This window comes from Perognathus longimembris, chromosome 1 (assembly GCF_023159225.1).
Source record: "Perognathus longimembris pacificus isolate PPM17 chromosome 1, ASM2315922v1, whole genome shotgun sequence".
NCBI classification, from domain to species: domain Eukaryota; kingdom Metazoa; phylum Chordata; class Mammalia; order Rodentia; family Heteromyidae; genus Perognathus; species Perognathus longimembris.
Genome location: NC_063161.1, coordinates 162001038 through 162017077, shown reverse-complemented (window position 1 = coordinate 162017077; position 16040 = coordinate 162001038). Strand labels below are relative to the sequence as shown.

The window sequence follows — 16040 nt, the reverse complement described above, 5'->3', positions numbered from 1 at the left end:
AGCCTTGAGCAAAAGAAGCCAGAGACAGCACTCAGGCCCTGAGTTCAAGCCCCAGGACTGCTAATAATAATAAACAACCTTTAAAAGTAAAGTAAAAGCTAGGCAAGCCCCTTAAAGACCAAGCATTGTTTTCTATTTTTTTTTGGCCAGTCCTGGGCCTTGGACTCAGGGCCTGAGCACTGTCCCTGGCTTCTTTTTGCTCAAGGCTAGCACTCTGCCACTTGAGCCACAGCGCCACTTCTGGCCGTTTTCTGTATATGTGGTGCTGGGGAATCAAACCCAGGGCCTCATGTATACAAGGCAAGCTCTCTTGCCACTAGGCCATATCCCCAGCCCCCAGCATTGTTTTCTTGATTGACACTGGGGCTTGAACTTAGGTCTTGCACTTACTAAGACTGTGTTCTATCACTTGAACCACACACTTAAGCTAAATAAAGTAAAAGGACAGTCTTTTTATGGGGGAGGGGGCAGTATTAAAGCTTGGACGAAGGGCTATGTTTGCTAGGCTGATACTCTACCACTTGAACCTCAAGTCCTCCTTCAGCAATTTTTTTTGTCAGTTGTGGGGCTTGTACTCTGGGCCTAGATGCTGTCCCTGAGCTCTTCAGCTCAAGGCCAGTGCTCTACCACTTGAACCACAGCACCACTTCTGGTTTTCCAGTCGTTAACTGGAGAGTCTCACAGACTTCCTTGCCCGGGATGGTTTTGACCTGAGATCCTCAGATCTCAGCCTCCTGAATAGCCAGGGTTACAGGTGTGAGACACCAGCGCACGGCTTCCTTCAGCAATTTTAAGGGCCTAGTGTTTAGGGGTGTGCAACAGGCAAGACTTCAGGGCAGTATGTCTGGGAGCGTGGTCCTGTGGCTGGTGACAGGAATGCACCATTTCCTGTGGAGACACCTCAGGTGCCATGTCACTTGAAGGTGGGAGATTAGGTGCTGTGGGACCCCCGGAGAGGCTTTGCAGCTCTGGCCTTAGCACCCCCACCCCCCACCCACTTGGGTCTTTGATCTTGGCAGTCTTGAATCCTGTCTTCCTAGTAGGTCACTGAATACAGGGTGTTGGAGGGCACCCATGCACACCGGCACTTGATGGTGCCTTCAGGACAGTGGGGTTCCTTGGACCACCCCTTGCCACAGCCCAGAGACATCAGTACCATCCCACCCTCCGCACAGGCACGAACTTGGGCCCATCCTGCCCCATGGCAGATGCCTGGGTCTAGGGCGGGGGCTCAGCTAGCCTTGCAGGAGGCCCACACCAGCAGAGGCTGGTCCATAATGTTCCATCGTGCTAAGAGCTACGCAGCTACTGTCAGCCGCCTGTCCTCCTTACCACTGCTTGGTGATGTCGAACATCATGACCACCCCATTACAGTTCTTGTACACGTCCAGGAACTCCGCATCCAGGGCCATTTCAGACTCCGCCTGGGAGCGGGAGGGAAAGGGTGTAAGACTAAGTCCTGGACCTGTGGTCCCAGCCATGTGGTCCCTCAGCCACCTGGAAAGCTGAATGGTATGTGGGGTGTGTGCGTGCGCACGTGCGTGTGTGTGCCTGTCCTAGGGCTTGAAGTCAGGGCCTGGGCACTGTCCCTGAGCTTTTTTGCTTAAGGCCAGCACTCTACTACTTGAGTCACAGCTCCACTTCAGGGCTTTTTGGTGGTTCACTGGAGATAAGAGTCTCACAGACTTTCCTGCCTGGGCTGACTTTGAACCACAATCCGGAGATCTCAGCCTCCCGCGTAGCTAGCTAGGATTATAGGTGTGAGCCACTGGTGCCCGCTTCTGAATGGTACTTTATGAATCTAAAGAGACAATCACCGTCTGCCTCAATTGGGAAGACATGAGGAAATGATACTGCTGGGCACAGATTTGCCTGTGGGCCTGGTCTGGCAGCCAGGGCTGCCTCTGCGGGGGAAGGCTGCTGCCCGCAAACCATTGACAGTGTGATGCCCTGGGGCCTCAGGACTCCAACCACTGCAGCGGCCCAGGCCACGGAGGGGGGTGGAAACGTGGCCACTTATATGCCACGGAGGTTATTCAAACCAGTCCAATGAGTCCCCGTAGGGTCTGCTGAGTCAATCAGAGCAGACGTCACACACACGGGGCGGCCCACGCGGGCCTACGGCCGCCCTAAAGAACATTCCACCCCGGTAGCACAGGGTCCCCCGGAAAGCTGGGATGATCACTGGCCACACGGCCACAGTGCAATGGGAATGTACAGGCCCTGGGGCGGGAAGGCCTGGAGGGTCCCTGGTTTGTGAATGACCACAAGCAGCTTTGCCCAGGAGACACAGACCAGCCTGATGTGGGTGGCTCACCTCCTGTGGGTCGTTTTCTGTCTTCAGGCCATCGCCTCGCTTTTTGCATTTTCCTAATTAAGAGAGAAACAGAAGCGGAGGGGGTACTTTTTGAATTCAGACGCCTAGAGGGAGGGGGATGCCCCTCATCGCCCCTCCTCATGCCATGGGCTATGCTGGCTCAGATGCCAAGCTCAGGCACCCCCTTCACACAGGCCCTGAGGGAAGGAGGGGAAGTGCAGGGCAGATCCCCCAGGCCTCGGTGGCCAAGGCAGTCCATGCCCAGGACAGTTCTGTCACGCTGGAAAGGGGTCCCTCCCGACCGCCTGGTTCCCATGACCAAGTCCAGGTGAGTAGGTAGTAGGGAGATGAGGGGCCGGCACTAGGGCAGAGGGGAGATACCAGCATTGGGCGGCAAGAACAGAGGAAGGGCATACCATCCTGGCCAGCCCAGGCTACGCTTCTGACCAGGGGACATCCCCAGGTTCTGCCTCTCCTTCCCTTCATCACTAGAATGCTAACTGCACAGAAGGGCTGTTCACCACCCTAGACATTTCAGGACCAAGTCCCCCAAACAATCCAGGGCGCATGTATTTAAAACACGAGCTTCCCCCATCCCTGAGCTCATTTCTGAGCCCCCCGGCCCCCACGCTCTGCCTGGCCTGGAAGTGGGGCAGGTGTGGTGAGTGGTCCTGCTCAACAGGAGCCAGAGCCGAGCTCCATCTCGAGTGGCCCTCTGTGCTGGACGCCGGGGCCGCCTCCCCACACAGACACGAGCACTCTGACCCGACCTACACAGGGCCTGCTCCTGGCCCCCTGAAGCAGGGGCCTCCGGCCCACCTGGTTCCTTGCAAACTTCCCCCAAAGGACTAGCTGTCGGGCAGGAGGGAGAGGCCAGAGAAAGTGATAATTTGCTGAGGCTGCTCCCCATCACCATCCCTTCCAGAAGCTTCTCAATACATATTCACGAGCTCTGCCTTCACAAAACTTGACTGTCAACCTGGCCTGTCCAGCCTCCTCCATTCCTTACCCACTGGCCTCGAGGCTCAAGCTGCCTCTACTGTTCACACGCCTGAAGGTCTTCCATTGCTGTGTTCAGACCTGTCCTGGGGGGAGGGGGCGGTGCTTTCCTTTCCTTGAAAGTGCCTCTGTGTACAGCACAGGGGATCACGGGATGTGGGGAGGCCAGGCACTCCGCACCGGGGCCTACCCCTCCTGGGGTTCAGCCAAGGAAAGCTCTAGGGGTGGAAGCCACTAGGTGGGTGAGAGGACTGTCCACCTTGCCTAACCTAGACACAGAATGGGAGGGACAGCACTTCAGAGACTCCGGGAAGGGCAGGGCAGGGCGGGGGAGGTGTTGGCCTGTGTGACCGGAAGTGACCTTGAGAGAACAGCAGAGCCCGCTGTGACACTCGGCTCCAAATCCTGCAGCTCCCAGGCCTCGGTCCCTCTAGGGACAACAGCAATAGCCTCCCTTGAAGTGACCAGGACAAGGGTTGGGATTAGGGAAGGCAATGCAACTCTTGCCTGGACAGAGGATAGTGACAGGGTCTTTGACAAGCGACATTCCAAATGCTCTGTGTGTGCATGCACACACATATGGACAGTAGGACCCCCCTCAAAGTGTGTGAAAGCACAAAGCTGACATGCCTGCCGGCATGAGCCTTGCTCAGCTGCACTCTGCTAGTGGCCCCACTGTCCTCAATCAGCTGATGTTCCGAACTCAACTCCAATGTGACCCCTAACGAGAGAGGGGCATGCACAACCTGCAGCAGAAACCACAGCCATAGACCTATCGTGTGACGCTCCGGAACCGGAGGGGCCAGCTCAGAGGCAAGCCTGCAAGGTCAGGTCAGATGGGGCTCCGCACCACGCACACACACACAGTGCTAGCAGCAGGGCGGGCTGTGAGCTCTCACCCAAGGACCCCAGAGGAGCTCGTGACCTGATGTGAGAAGACAGGAATGAAATCAGATGCTGTTGAGGGCACTGGGACACCTGCCTCAGCTACTGGTGGATGGGGCCATCTGGGGGAGGGGGTGTCTACCCGGAAGGGAAGAAGCTGGATTTTGAGTGGGGAGCACACAGTCCTGATTCCTGCAGTGCTGTAGTGAGCTTTTGTCATTTAGCTGGGCCTCCATTTAGCTGAGTCCGTTTTATTCTCAGTCGAGAAGTGACTGACGGTTCCTCACTGCTTCCTTAGTCCCTCTGCTTAGTGAGCACCTGCCTGGGGGGGGCCACAGAGCCCACTGAACCCCATGTCCACATAAGGCGCAGACAGCCTTAGTCACAGCGGGGCACCACCAACGCATCTGCCTACTTTAAATCCACCAACTAAAACTCCAGCAACACCGAAAGGTACAGGCTCAGGCACTCTGTGCTTCTTGTTCCCGCCTCATCTGACGGGATGGGGGACTGCCGTCTTCTCCTGGAGCCCCTGCCCAGGACTTGGAAAAGCCTTTGCACTGTCCTGTCCAGTCCTAACCAGGGCTCCCGTGTGCTGAGCTTTCCTGGCCCAAGAGCTATGTACAAGTAGCCACAAACTGGCCCCAAATCTGACCAGAACCACAAGGCCTCTCTGCCAGTGACGATGAGTTTCCTGTGACAGGAACCTCTGGTCCCGGTGTCGGGCCATCACCAAGGGCAGAAAGCATCTGGTGAGCAGCCCTCCGTGAGCCTCTGGGCTTCTCTCTGAAGTTCCTTTCAGGCAGGCTGCCAGGATTTCCCAAGTGACTAGGTGCTCATGACAGGGGCTGGACTGACATCTGAGGGGTCACACCGGTGGCCAGGCGGGAGGAGAGGCTCCTGGAACACTCCTGTGTGGACTAGGGCTGGAAGCCTCCTCACTCCACCCAAGGTTAGCTGGTCCAGAGTAAACAGATGCTCAAAGCATCTGGGAACTACAGGGGGCGCGGAACCTTGGCCAGGCTTAGAACAGAGCTGACAGGGGCTCAACTAAACCTCTGGGAGCAAACGGCACCTCCTCCCCCATCGTGGAGCTGGTGCCCGTGCCGCCTCTCTGGGTCACACAAGACTGTGGAGTAGGTCCTGTGTAACACAGAGGACTCAAGGCAGAGATGCCAGGATCGGAGGCAAGGGGCAGACTCTATTTGGAGTGAATAGAGCATTAAAGAGAGCAAGGAAGAGGCACCTTACCTTTGTCCACTACATCCCAGACTTCAACTTTCACAACATCATCAGTGGCTGAAACAGGCAAAATTCTGGTTGGTGCCAATACCAACTTCTGGATTCCTACACTATGCTGCTGGCTGCCCCTCCCCCAGACACCAGCTCCCTGGGACTCTGTAGCCACTGCCTCATGGCAGCTTTCCAGTGAGTGAGGCAGGGCTGCTCCTGTAGGCCTCTCCCTGAGTGCAGGCCTGGAGGCAAAGCCACTGAAGAACCTCCCCCCCACCCCCCCCAGGAGCATACTTCTGGGTCCCCTAAGCAGACACACCGAGATGGACTTGAATGCAGCGGGCTGCCTGAGTCTCATCCTGCTGTAAACTCAGAGGCCTGGGCTAGTCACAGAGAGCAGGCCCAGGCAGGCAGGCTGCTGCCCCCGTGGTATTCTCCAGGGCTGCTGGTCCTCCACCCGGCCTCGGGACAAAGGAGACCATTCCCTGAGTTCCTGTGGTCTCCACTCTGTCTCAGCAAAACTTCATGCTCTAGGGTACGTGGGAGCAGAGACACCTCACGGGCTGCCGGGAGCCCCAGGACGTGGAGGAGCAGGCCGACCGCAAGGGAGGCTCAGTGTCTCTCCACGTGCTGTCAGTGTCACACTGTCACACGATGACACCCATAGAAGTGTCCGGGGAACTGTAGTTTTTGGAGGTGTTTCCTCTGCTCGCTCACAGCTAGGGCTGTTCTGCGTACAAGTCTCCAATAATGAAAGGAAACTTCATGGATCTAAATCCAGGAATTGAGGTGATTCAAAAGCAGTTTCTGTGAATGGTCCCCAAATAGCTCTGAGTTCACCTAGGGACTCCCACAATGACAGCCACTGTTTGTCTAGGACCCATGAGGGAGGAGGGCAGGGCCGCACTGTGCTGGAGGGCCTGGGCGCTGTGTTTGAGGGCCGGGTGGGGGCTGGGGCACCGTGCCGTACCTCGCTACCTGGGGGATGCTACAGGGCCACGTGCCCCCCCCCCCCCCCGCTTACTCTTGTAGTTCCAGTGGATGCTGGTGACCTGGATCTCCTGAGTGGGAATGTACTCCTCCACGAACTTCTTGCCCTGTAGCCGGTGCCACAGTGCAGTCTTGCCTGTGTTCCTGTCCCCCCGGATCACAATCTTCACTGGAATGAAGAATGGCAAAGAGAAAGGAATCAAAGCCACACTCCAAAGATCATGTCGGCTCTACCTCAACGGTTTTTCTGCAGCAATCAGGCTCAGGTGATTGGCATGAGTGGGGAGAATGGACAAAGGGTGCCAGCAGTTCTTCACACATCAACACTGGCTGGCCAGACAGTTTCTTCCAAGGCCCAAGGGCACCTGACAACAAGCAGAGCCAGCACCAAGGACAGCTGTCAGAGCCCACAGGGCTAGCGACCTTCTGGAGGCCCTCCCTGAGTCCGGCTGTTTGTTGGAGAACAATCTCTCCCAGAGTCCGATGTGCTAGGAACCACAGAGGACCCTCCAGGTTAGGACTGGGGGTCCTAACCCAACCAGCGAGTAGGACCCAGGGCAACATTCTAGGCTTTATGGTCTGCTCTTTCAGATTGGCTGATTGATCATGTACTGGTGCTTGAATTCAGGGCCTTGTGCTTGCTAGGCTATTGTACTCTACTACCTGAACAACACCCCCCTCTCCCGCTAGGCTTTTTGCTATTTACTTTTGTGCCAGTACTGGAGCTTGAACTCAGGGCCTGGATGCTACCCTTTAGCCTTTTTGCTCAGACTAGTGTTCCACCACTTGAGCCATACCTCCATTTCTGGCTTTTTGGTAACTAACTGGTAGTGAAGAGTCTCATGGACTTTCCTGCCTGGGCTGGCTTTGAATCATGATCCTGAGATCTCAGCCTCCTGAGTAGCTAGGATTCCACAGCATGGGCCACCAGCACCTGGCTTTTGCTGGTTATTTGGGGGCTGTAGATTTTCCTGCCTAGGCTGGCCTTGAATCTCAACCCTTGGATCTTGGACTCCTGAGGCATGAGCCACAGACATTTTCTGGTACATGACTTTAAAGGAGGCTGTACCTCACTTAACTGTGTGTGGGCCTGTGCTCTGGAGCGCGGCAGGCATGTGCCCCGCGGCTGGGAAGGGGACCACACAGGGCTGCTTTCAGAGAGGAGCGCCACCTTGTGTCTGAAAAGGTGCCGAATGGCAATCTGGAGGTGACAACAGAGTCAGCAAAGACAGGAAGAGCCAGAGCTCTTCAATCTGCCTGCCAGGCCCATTCGTTTTCCCAGCTCTGTGATCATTCATGATTTCAAATTCACCAATGAACCGTGCTTCATTGTCAGAGTTGGGGGTGCATCTGACCTCTCTGACTTGTGTCACTCACATCTGGTGAGTGACTACAAAGGGAAGCAGACCATGTCAATCAAGCAAAGAATAGCCTGCGGTTTCTGGTGGTCTTGTTCTTGAGATGAGCAGCCTTTTGGGTTGTTTACCCAGGCAGAGGTGCTCAGAGCCTGGGCAGACCCCAAGGGAACAGCTATTAGGCAGCTGCACAGGCCGTGGGAATGTGAGCCACGGGAGGCCACCATGACCAGGCCCCCTCCAGACTTCTAGGAGGGGGTCAGGGAGGGGGTCTAGGAAGCATCAGAAGCTCAGGGCAAGGTTAGGAGCAGACTTCTTTTTCTGATATTGTTTCATCCCACTACAGGGTTAACAAGATTGTTAGCCAGCCCGAATCCCTCTCTGGCATGGTGGACCCTGGGCACTGAAGCCAATGGCCACCTTGTCCCATGGCTCAGGTGGGCCCAGGCTCACATGGGCTATTCCCGAGCTCACTTGGCTTTGCCTCCACCCAGTACTCTAAGGCACCTCTGTTCTCAGTGACACTCACTTCTTCTCCCATAGAATGCTTCACTATGTCTTCTCCTCAAGTCCCATCCACAGCCACATGAAAGCACGTACTGCTCTTTCCGGGTCTCAGATGTATCTCTTCTACCTTACTGCTTACATCGGGAAACAGGAGCCTTCACTCCCAGGGTGGCAGGCTTCTGTGCTACATGCAAGTTCTAGGGGAGCGTTCTGGGCCTGACAGTGCCAACACTGGGAGGTCAGCGATAACCTTCCAGTGATTTAGCAGACTCCAAGCCTAAAGCAGGCACCTGCAGATGAAGGCGGTCCCGAGAGGCCCTACCAGCTATGTTCTAACAGCTGCTTCCCCCGCCCGCCCCTGACCACAAAGGCCACTGGCCATGACTGAAGGTGAGGATGGATGTGGCGTGCCAGTCTTCCTACTTGGAGGTCCAGAATGGGCCTTTACAGACAGCATAAACGGAAGCCTTCCCTCTCACCTTTCGGGCACAGGACTTGACATGCAAAAACTCTCTGGATTCATAGCTGGACAGGGCCACGGCAGGGCGTTCCTCCACCGCCTGGCAGACAAGTCAGGAATTTTAGGCCCTCACAGTAAAAGGACTTCAGGTTTTTGTGGCCAGTTTTGGCAACTATTCTAAGGATTTATCCAAGACATTTAATTGTTCTAAACTTTGTGGCATTATGTTGTTTAAAAATTCTCTTCATCTTTTTTATTTCTGGAACATCTGTAATACTGTAGATTGTAGGGGGAAGGGCACTTGGGCCTGGTGCTCTACCATTTGAGACATATTTTCACTTCTAATTATGAATGAAATTTTACAGATAACTTTTTTCCACTGAGGTATTTTATTTGTGTGTATGATTTACATCTCTAGAAAAAGAATGCCCAGGACTTCCTTTTGTCGGTTGCGGGGCTTGAACTCAGGGCCTGGGCACTGTCCCTGAGCTCTTTTACTCAAGGCTAGCTCTCTCTGAGCCACAGCCTTGATTCCGGTTTTTGAGTGGTTAACTGGAGATGAGGATCTCATGGGGACTTTTCTGCCTGGGCTGGCTTCAAACTGTGATTCTCAGATCTCACAGGCTTACAAGTGTGAGCAGCTGGCGTGCAGTTTTCCCCCTTTCTTTTTTCATCTTGCTTCTTCGTGGTCCATGATGTCAGCTGGCCTCAGTACAATGGAACAGACTGAGGTGAGGGGAGCAGACTATTGTGCCATCTTCTAGGTCTCTGGGTTGCACATCGAATCTGGGACTGATCACCACACATTTTTAGTCTGCCTGTGAGGTTCACAACCTTTCCCAGCTCTGTGATCATTGATGACTTCACATTCATCAAAGTTATTTCATCATCACTGTCAGACATTTGGACAATGACTGGAGCACAGGCCAATAAGGACTTGGCACCTGCCTCTCTTTTTCAGCACAGATGATAACGATTCTTTCACTCAGTGGCTGGTGCTCTACCACTTGAGCCACTCCTCCAACCCTCACACTCTTAAGAGGCCAGCCAGGACACTCATGGGCATCCTTATAGGGCACAGAGAGGGTAGAAAGGTTTTGTCTCAATGGCATGCTATGAGATGTAGTGCCAACTGTTTGCAGGACAGCAATATGTCAATATTAACAATTCATCTCTAGTTACCATCTTGTAGATATAAACAAGTAGTCACCAAGTACAGATTTTATGTTTTGTTGCATTGTTACTGAAACTAATAAGCCAAAGAACCAACATATTTTAATATTAGATTTTGCACTGTTTCTTTCTTTCTTTCTTTTTTTTTTGCCAGTCCTGGGGCTTGAACTCAGGGCCTGGGTACTGTCCCTGAGCTTCTCTACCATTTGAGCCACAGTGCCACTTCCAGCCTCTTCTGTGTATGTGGTACTGAGGAACCAAACCCAGGGCTTCATCCATGCTAGGTAAGCACTCTACCACTAAGCCGCATTCCCAGCTCTGTGTGTACTGTTTCTAAATACCACACGAATGATAAAATAGTATTCAGAATATCATGGACTGTCCTCTCTGGGCTGGCTTTGAACTGGGATCCTCAGATCTCAGCCTCTTAAAGTAGCTAGGGTGACAGGCCTGAGCTGCCAGTGGCTGGTGATAAAGGGCCTTTAGGGGAGCAGAAGCACTGATATATATTTGTTGTAAAGATTTTTTTCCCTGATATTGAACGTTACTGAAGTTTTACTTTATTATCACTAACTGATCATTTTCCAGAGATGCCAAACTTACTGGTCTTTACAGAAAACTATCTCTTGGGCTGGGACTGTGGCTTCACCGGTAGAGTGCTTGCCTAGCATGCATGAAGCCCTGGGTTCCATTCCCCAGCACCACATACACAGAAAAAGCCGGAAGTGGCGCTGTGGCTCAAGTGGCAGAGTGCTAGCCCTGAACAAACGAAGCTCAGGGACAGTGCCCAGGCCCTGAGTTCAAGCCCCAGGACTGGCAAAAAAAGAAAAAGAAAACTATCTTTTCCTCAGACTGCCCTTCGAAATCCTCAGCACTAAATTGAAAATTTTAAATATTGTTAAACTGGACACTGGTGGCTCACGCCTATAATCCTAGCTACTCAGGAGGCTGAGTTCTAGAGGATTGTGGTTTGAGACTGGTCTTGGCAGCAAACTTTGCTAGATTATTATCTCCAAAACAAACAGCAAATAGCAGGGCTGGAGGCATGGCTTAAACAGTAGCAGCAAGTATCATGTCTTGGGCTCAAACCTTAGCACCTAAAAAAAAAGTGCACCTAAAAAAAAGTGGTCTTCAATCTCTCTCCTGTCTTTGTCTCTTTCTCTCATTTGGTCTCAGAATCTACCCTGTTGTAAATTTAATAAAACCAAATTTATTTAATTTCAACTAGCCCTTTCCTGGCATAGGGTTGATCGCTTTATTTTTTAGCCTTTCCACAATCCTGTATTTTAGCATGAACGCACAGTTAGGGTCTGGCTTATCTGACGTGGTGAGCCAACCTGGGTGCCCGCTTTTCTTCGGTCTACTTCTTTTCCTTGTTCCTTCCTCCATTATCAATAGTTTATCTGACCTTATGCCAGAATAACAACTTCCTCTCAGGTAACAGAAACTCCCTTTCAGTGCTGAGGCTCCAACCAAAGGCCTCCTCACACAGCGGATGCTTCCAGTGCTAAACAATGCCCTTAGCACCTTCCATCTGCCTCGTCACTCACAGGAGTGACACGTCCCTGAGTGTAGGCTACACGTGGGGGTCCCCCTCCACTGGCTGACCAGTCCTCCTTGTATCCCACGTCTACACTCGTGTCACTACCATTTTCCTCACACACTTTCTCTATGTGGATCTGTGCAAACTAGTTTTCCTGAAAACATCTCAATTCTCCAAGCCCAAAGTCTACATTGCCCACATCTTCAAAGATCTACAAGGACGCTACTCCAAAGAAAAGAACCTGTAGGTATCTGTTTCCATGTTCCTGAGTAACATTCTTGTATTACATCTCTACTTTCCAGTTCTGAGCAGCCCCCACTGGTTTCTCTCTAGAGAAGGAAAGGAGTCCATTTCCTCATTCTTTGCTCATCCCCCATCCCTTCCATCCACTTTTACTACACAATGCTTTATTTCCTAAGAAGCAACAAATGCCTTTTTTTCTTTGTTAAGTTTTTGGCAATTCCTTGCCTAGGCATCAAGAGTGTTCTTGGCTGGGTGCTGGCGGCTCATGCCTAAGGACACTGAGACCTGAGGATCATGGTTTGAAGGCAGCCAGGGCAGGAAAGTGCCCATGAGACTCTTATCTCCAGGTTCACGGAAGAAAAAAAAAAAAAAAAAAAAGGCCCAAAGTGAGTCCCTGTAGGCGCTCATGCCTGAAATCCTAGCTACTCAGACACTGAGATCTGAGGATCACAATTCAAAGCCAGCCGGGGCAAGAATTGTTCCCACAGGCTTTCCTGCCCGGGCTGGCTTTGAACCGTGATCCTCAGATCTCAGCCTCCTGAGTAGCTAGGATGACAGGCGTGAGCCACCAGCGCCCAGCTCCATGAAACTTTTACTTTCAATGAAAAAAGCTGGAAGTGATATGGTGGCTTGAGTGGTAAAGGCTGTGGCTCAAGTGGTAAAGCGTTAGCCTTGAGCCAAAGAAGCTTAAGGACAGCACCCAGGCCCAGAGTTCAAGCCTCAGGACCAGCAAAACAAACAAACAAACAAGCAAAAAACAAACTCCAGGAGTGAAGCTGCGGCTCAAGTGGTAGTGCTCTAGCCTTGAGCAAGAGCAGCTCAGGGACACCACTCAGGTCGAGTTCAAGCTCCAGGATGGGGGTAGGGGTGGGACAGAATGGAGTGCACGTCTCTCACCACGTCACAGAATGGGGCCCTGACATCACCCTCAGATGCTTGTTGAAACTGTCAGTTTTTATGACTATCTTGTGGTGTGAGAGACCAAGAATGTGTAAAGAAAATTTGTTTTAAGTAAGTGTGCAGCACCCTCCTTAGTCTATTCAAGCCATTCTCTTTACCTGAGGGTGCTTTGTATGACAATACCACAGCTACAGCAGACCAGGCCATGGCTGGGGCAGCCTTAGTAGGGTTCAGACATATCCAGAATCCTTTCTGACTCCTTACTTCCACGCTTTGTTGTTAGGTTCTAGATGGGTCTCCTACAGACCATATGGCCAGATTAAAGAAACAAACCAAACCTCACATTTCTGCTTTAACCTGCTAAGTCCTCCCTGACTGCCTCAGAAGCAGAACTATTTTTACTACTTCATATTTTGGTCTCTCTCTTGGTTTCCTTCCAGCTTTTATCACCTTTAAGTGGACAAGACTTTCTTCCCTTTCTTTTTGCCTGCAGTCTATACTGTTTGAACAATAACTCTTAAACTTCTAACATTCAAGAGCCAGGTGCCAGTGGCTCACACCTGTAATCCTAGCTACTCAGGAAGCCGAGATCTGAGGATCTCAGTTCAAAGCCAGCCAGGGAAGGAAAGTCCACAAGACTGTTATCTCCAATTAACCAGCAGAAAATCAGAAGTGGCGCTGTGGCTCAAGTGGCAGAGCACTAGCCTTGAGCTGACAAGTGGTTCAAGTGGTAGAGTGCTAGCCTTGAGCAAAAGAAGCTCAGGGGCGGCACCCAGGCCCTGAGTCCAAGCCCCCAACTGACCCAAAACAAAACAAAACAAAAACGTTTTAACATTCATATTTATTATAATGTAGTCTACAGTTAACAAATTTCTTTCTCTTTCTCTTAAATAAAGAACACCAGTTTCGGGCGGGGAATGTGGCCTGGTGGTAGAGTGCTTGCCTAGCATGCCCTGGGTTCGATTCCTCAGCACCACACAAACAGAAAAAGCCTAGAAGTGGCGCTGTGGCTCAAGTGGTAGAGTGCTAGCCTTGAGCAAAAAAAGAACACCAGTTTTGAACGCCTTAATGCAGATTAGTGCCATCCTTGGTTGTGTGCTGACTTCTGCTGCTTTAGTTTCTTCTTTTAAAGTCCCTACATAAGTTGTTATTTCCAATGCCTAAAAAGCTTACATTTTACTTCATATTCATCAATTTCTTTGCTTACCTTTGCCTTTTCAATTCTCTATTTTTTATTTTTTGCCAGTCCTGGGGCTTGAACTCAGAGCCTGGGTACCGTCCTTGAGCTTCTTTTGCTCAAGGCTAGCACTCTACCACTTAAACCACAGCACTACTTCCGGCTTTTTGTTTATGTGGTACTGAGGAATAGAACCCAGGGCTCATGCATGCTAGGCAAGCACTCTACCACTGAGCCACATTCCCAGCCAATGAACTTTTCAAGAACGTTCTTCAGTAGTTACCAACAGGAATCTCCACACAGTCAACTCAACCTGAGTCTGAAAGTCAGAACTAACTATGCTCTGGCATAGCTGATGAATTAAGTGTGGAATAAAAGCTACACTTGGAAGTTCTGAGAACTTCCAAGGATCTGTCTAGCTGTGCATGTAACTGTTCTCTTTGGCCAAAGGTACTGTGCTTTGTCATCTATCTGTTCACCAAGTGTCAGTGATCAAGTGTGCCATTTCCTAAGGTCCTTTTCCTAGTACCCTCAGCAAGACCAACGCTAAGAGTTTCACAGCTGCATGCTGGTGGCTCATGCCTATAAACCTACCTACCCAGGAGGGTGAGATCTAAGGGTTGTGGTTTGCAGCCAGCCTGTGAGTCCATGAGATTCTCATCTCCAATTAATCAGCAAAAAGTGGGAAGTGGGGCTGTGGCTCAAGTGATAGAGTGTCAGCCTTGAGTAAAAAAGCTAAGGGACAGCAAACCAAGGCTTTTGAGTTCAAGCCACAGCACCAGCATGCACGCACGCATGCATGTAAGCACGGACACACATGAAAGACTAACTCAGGTAACATTCTTCCAAAATGGGAATATGGTCTAATGTCTCATCAGGTTTTGATCCTAATTTGCTGAATGTGCGGGACTCTCATGCATGAGAGACAGGAGTTTCTTATCCTAACAGGTTTAGGGGCAAATGACTCGTGCCTCAGAAGGATAACATTCCGTGAGAAACAGCTGAGATACTTAGAAAGCAATGGTTGACACCCACCTATAAGAATATCAATCTGTAGTTATATTGCTGGTGTGATCTTCTAAGATGTTAAAAAAAAGAACTGGAAACTTTGAAAACTGCTTACTTCTCAACTAATAGGAACTACGGTCCCTTAATGTACAAATACAAATTCCTCTCCTCCAACCTCCTTTTCAGTTGTGGGAGATTATAACCAGGCCCACCAGATACTGGAGGTTGGGTATTCTACTCAGGAACAACCCCACTGCATTTTTGAGTCCATTTAACCCAGGATCACTAGGCCTGAGCCCATTAGGAAACCCTTTCACAAAGTGAGCAGTTCAGGTCCCGTTTCCAAGGGACTAGGGTTAGGTCTCAAGTAACATTGTAAGTAATAAATGAGGAATCCGAGTGAAGATCCCAAAGACTGTCTCTGAGCATTCTGACTTCTCTGATGTGAGAGAAATACACACAACATTTCAAGCTGGCATGAAATGAGTGATTTTATTTTACTTACAAGTTAGTGTTGGTATGCAGCGCCCCACACTTGCCAGGCAGGTGCCCACTACTCGTGCTGTACTCTCAGCCTTTCTGCTTTAGTTACTGTCTCTCCACTCTGGTTATAGTCTCACTTTTCTTGATTGGGTCAGCATGGAATTCAACCCTCTCCAAGTTCACCTCTCCATTCTTGCAGCCAGGACAGATGAAAGCTACCCAAACCACTTCTTTCCTTGGGATGTGGGGGAGGGTGGGGCAGAGGGTTTGCTAACTTTGTCCCGGCTAGCTTCAAATCAAGAGCCTTCCAGGAAGCTCCTGAGTAGCTTCCACTACAGGTGTGAGTTTGCTTTTAAACCTTCCCAGAAATCCTTCCAATCAGTTACGACTTTATGCTACCACTGAAATACAATACTAAGGTTCTGTATAAAGTGAGGAAGGAGAGGGAGAGGAGAGAGAGGAGAGAGGAGAGAGGAGAGAGAGAGAGAACGCTCCAGCATCTCCTAGCAAAGGAGGTAGTTGATAGGGAAACATGTCAGCAAGGAACCATCTTACAAAAGAGTCCGGGGAAAGACGAACTCAGAAAGGGGTCAAGTGGCCAGCCCGCTTCCCTCCTGGGAGCTGCACAGTCTGCACAGCTGGCATCGGGAGGGGCGGGCCCCTACGGAACCCCTCCACCACCCCGAGTCCGTGCCTCCGCCTCCCAAGAGCAGATGCGCGGACATCACCACGCGCACGAGGACGTGTGGCTGGGCGGGCTCCAAGTC

At 51.4% G+C, this 16040-nt stretch overlaps 1 protein-coding gene and 1 long non-coding RNA gene across 2 annotated transcripts in view; one reads left to right on the top strand and one right to left on the bottom strand.

Moving 5' to 3' along the window:
* Positions 1-16040, bottom strand: part of Rabl6 (RAB, member RAS oncogene family like 6) — a 28815-nt gene that overhangs the window by 12253 nt on the left and 522 nt on the right. The window contains exons 2-5 of the mRNA XM_048346264.1: positions 6459-6593; positions 5453-5500; positions 2318-2370; positions 1333-1424 (exon numbers count right to left, since the gene is read on the bottom strand). Of these exons, the coding sequence (XP_048202221.1) occupies positions 1333-1424; positions 2318-2370; positions 5453-5500; positions 6459-6593 (328 nt within the window). The remainder of the gene's footprint in view (positions 1-1332; positions 1425-2317; positions 2371-5452; positions 5501-6458; positions 6594-16040) is intronic.
* Positions 5855-15846, top strand: LOC125351493. Its single transcript, XR_007210962.1, has 3 exons — positions 5855-6305; positions 6685-6690; positions 15836-15846. It is a non-coding gene; the product is annotated as an uncharacterized LOC125351493 (long non-coding RNA).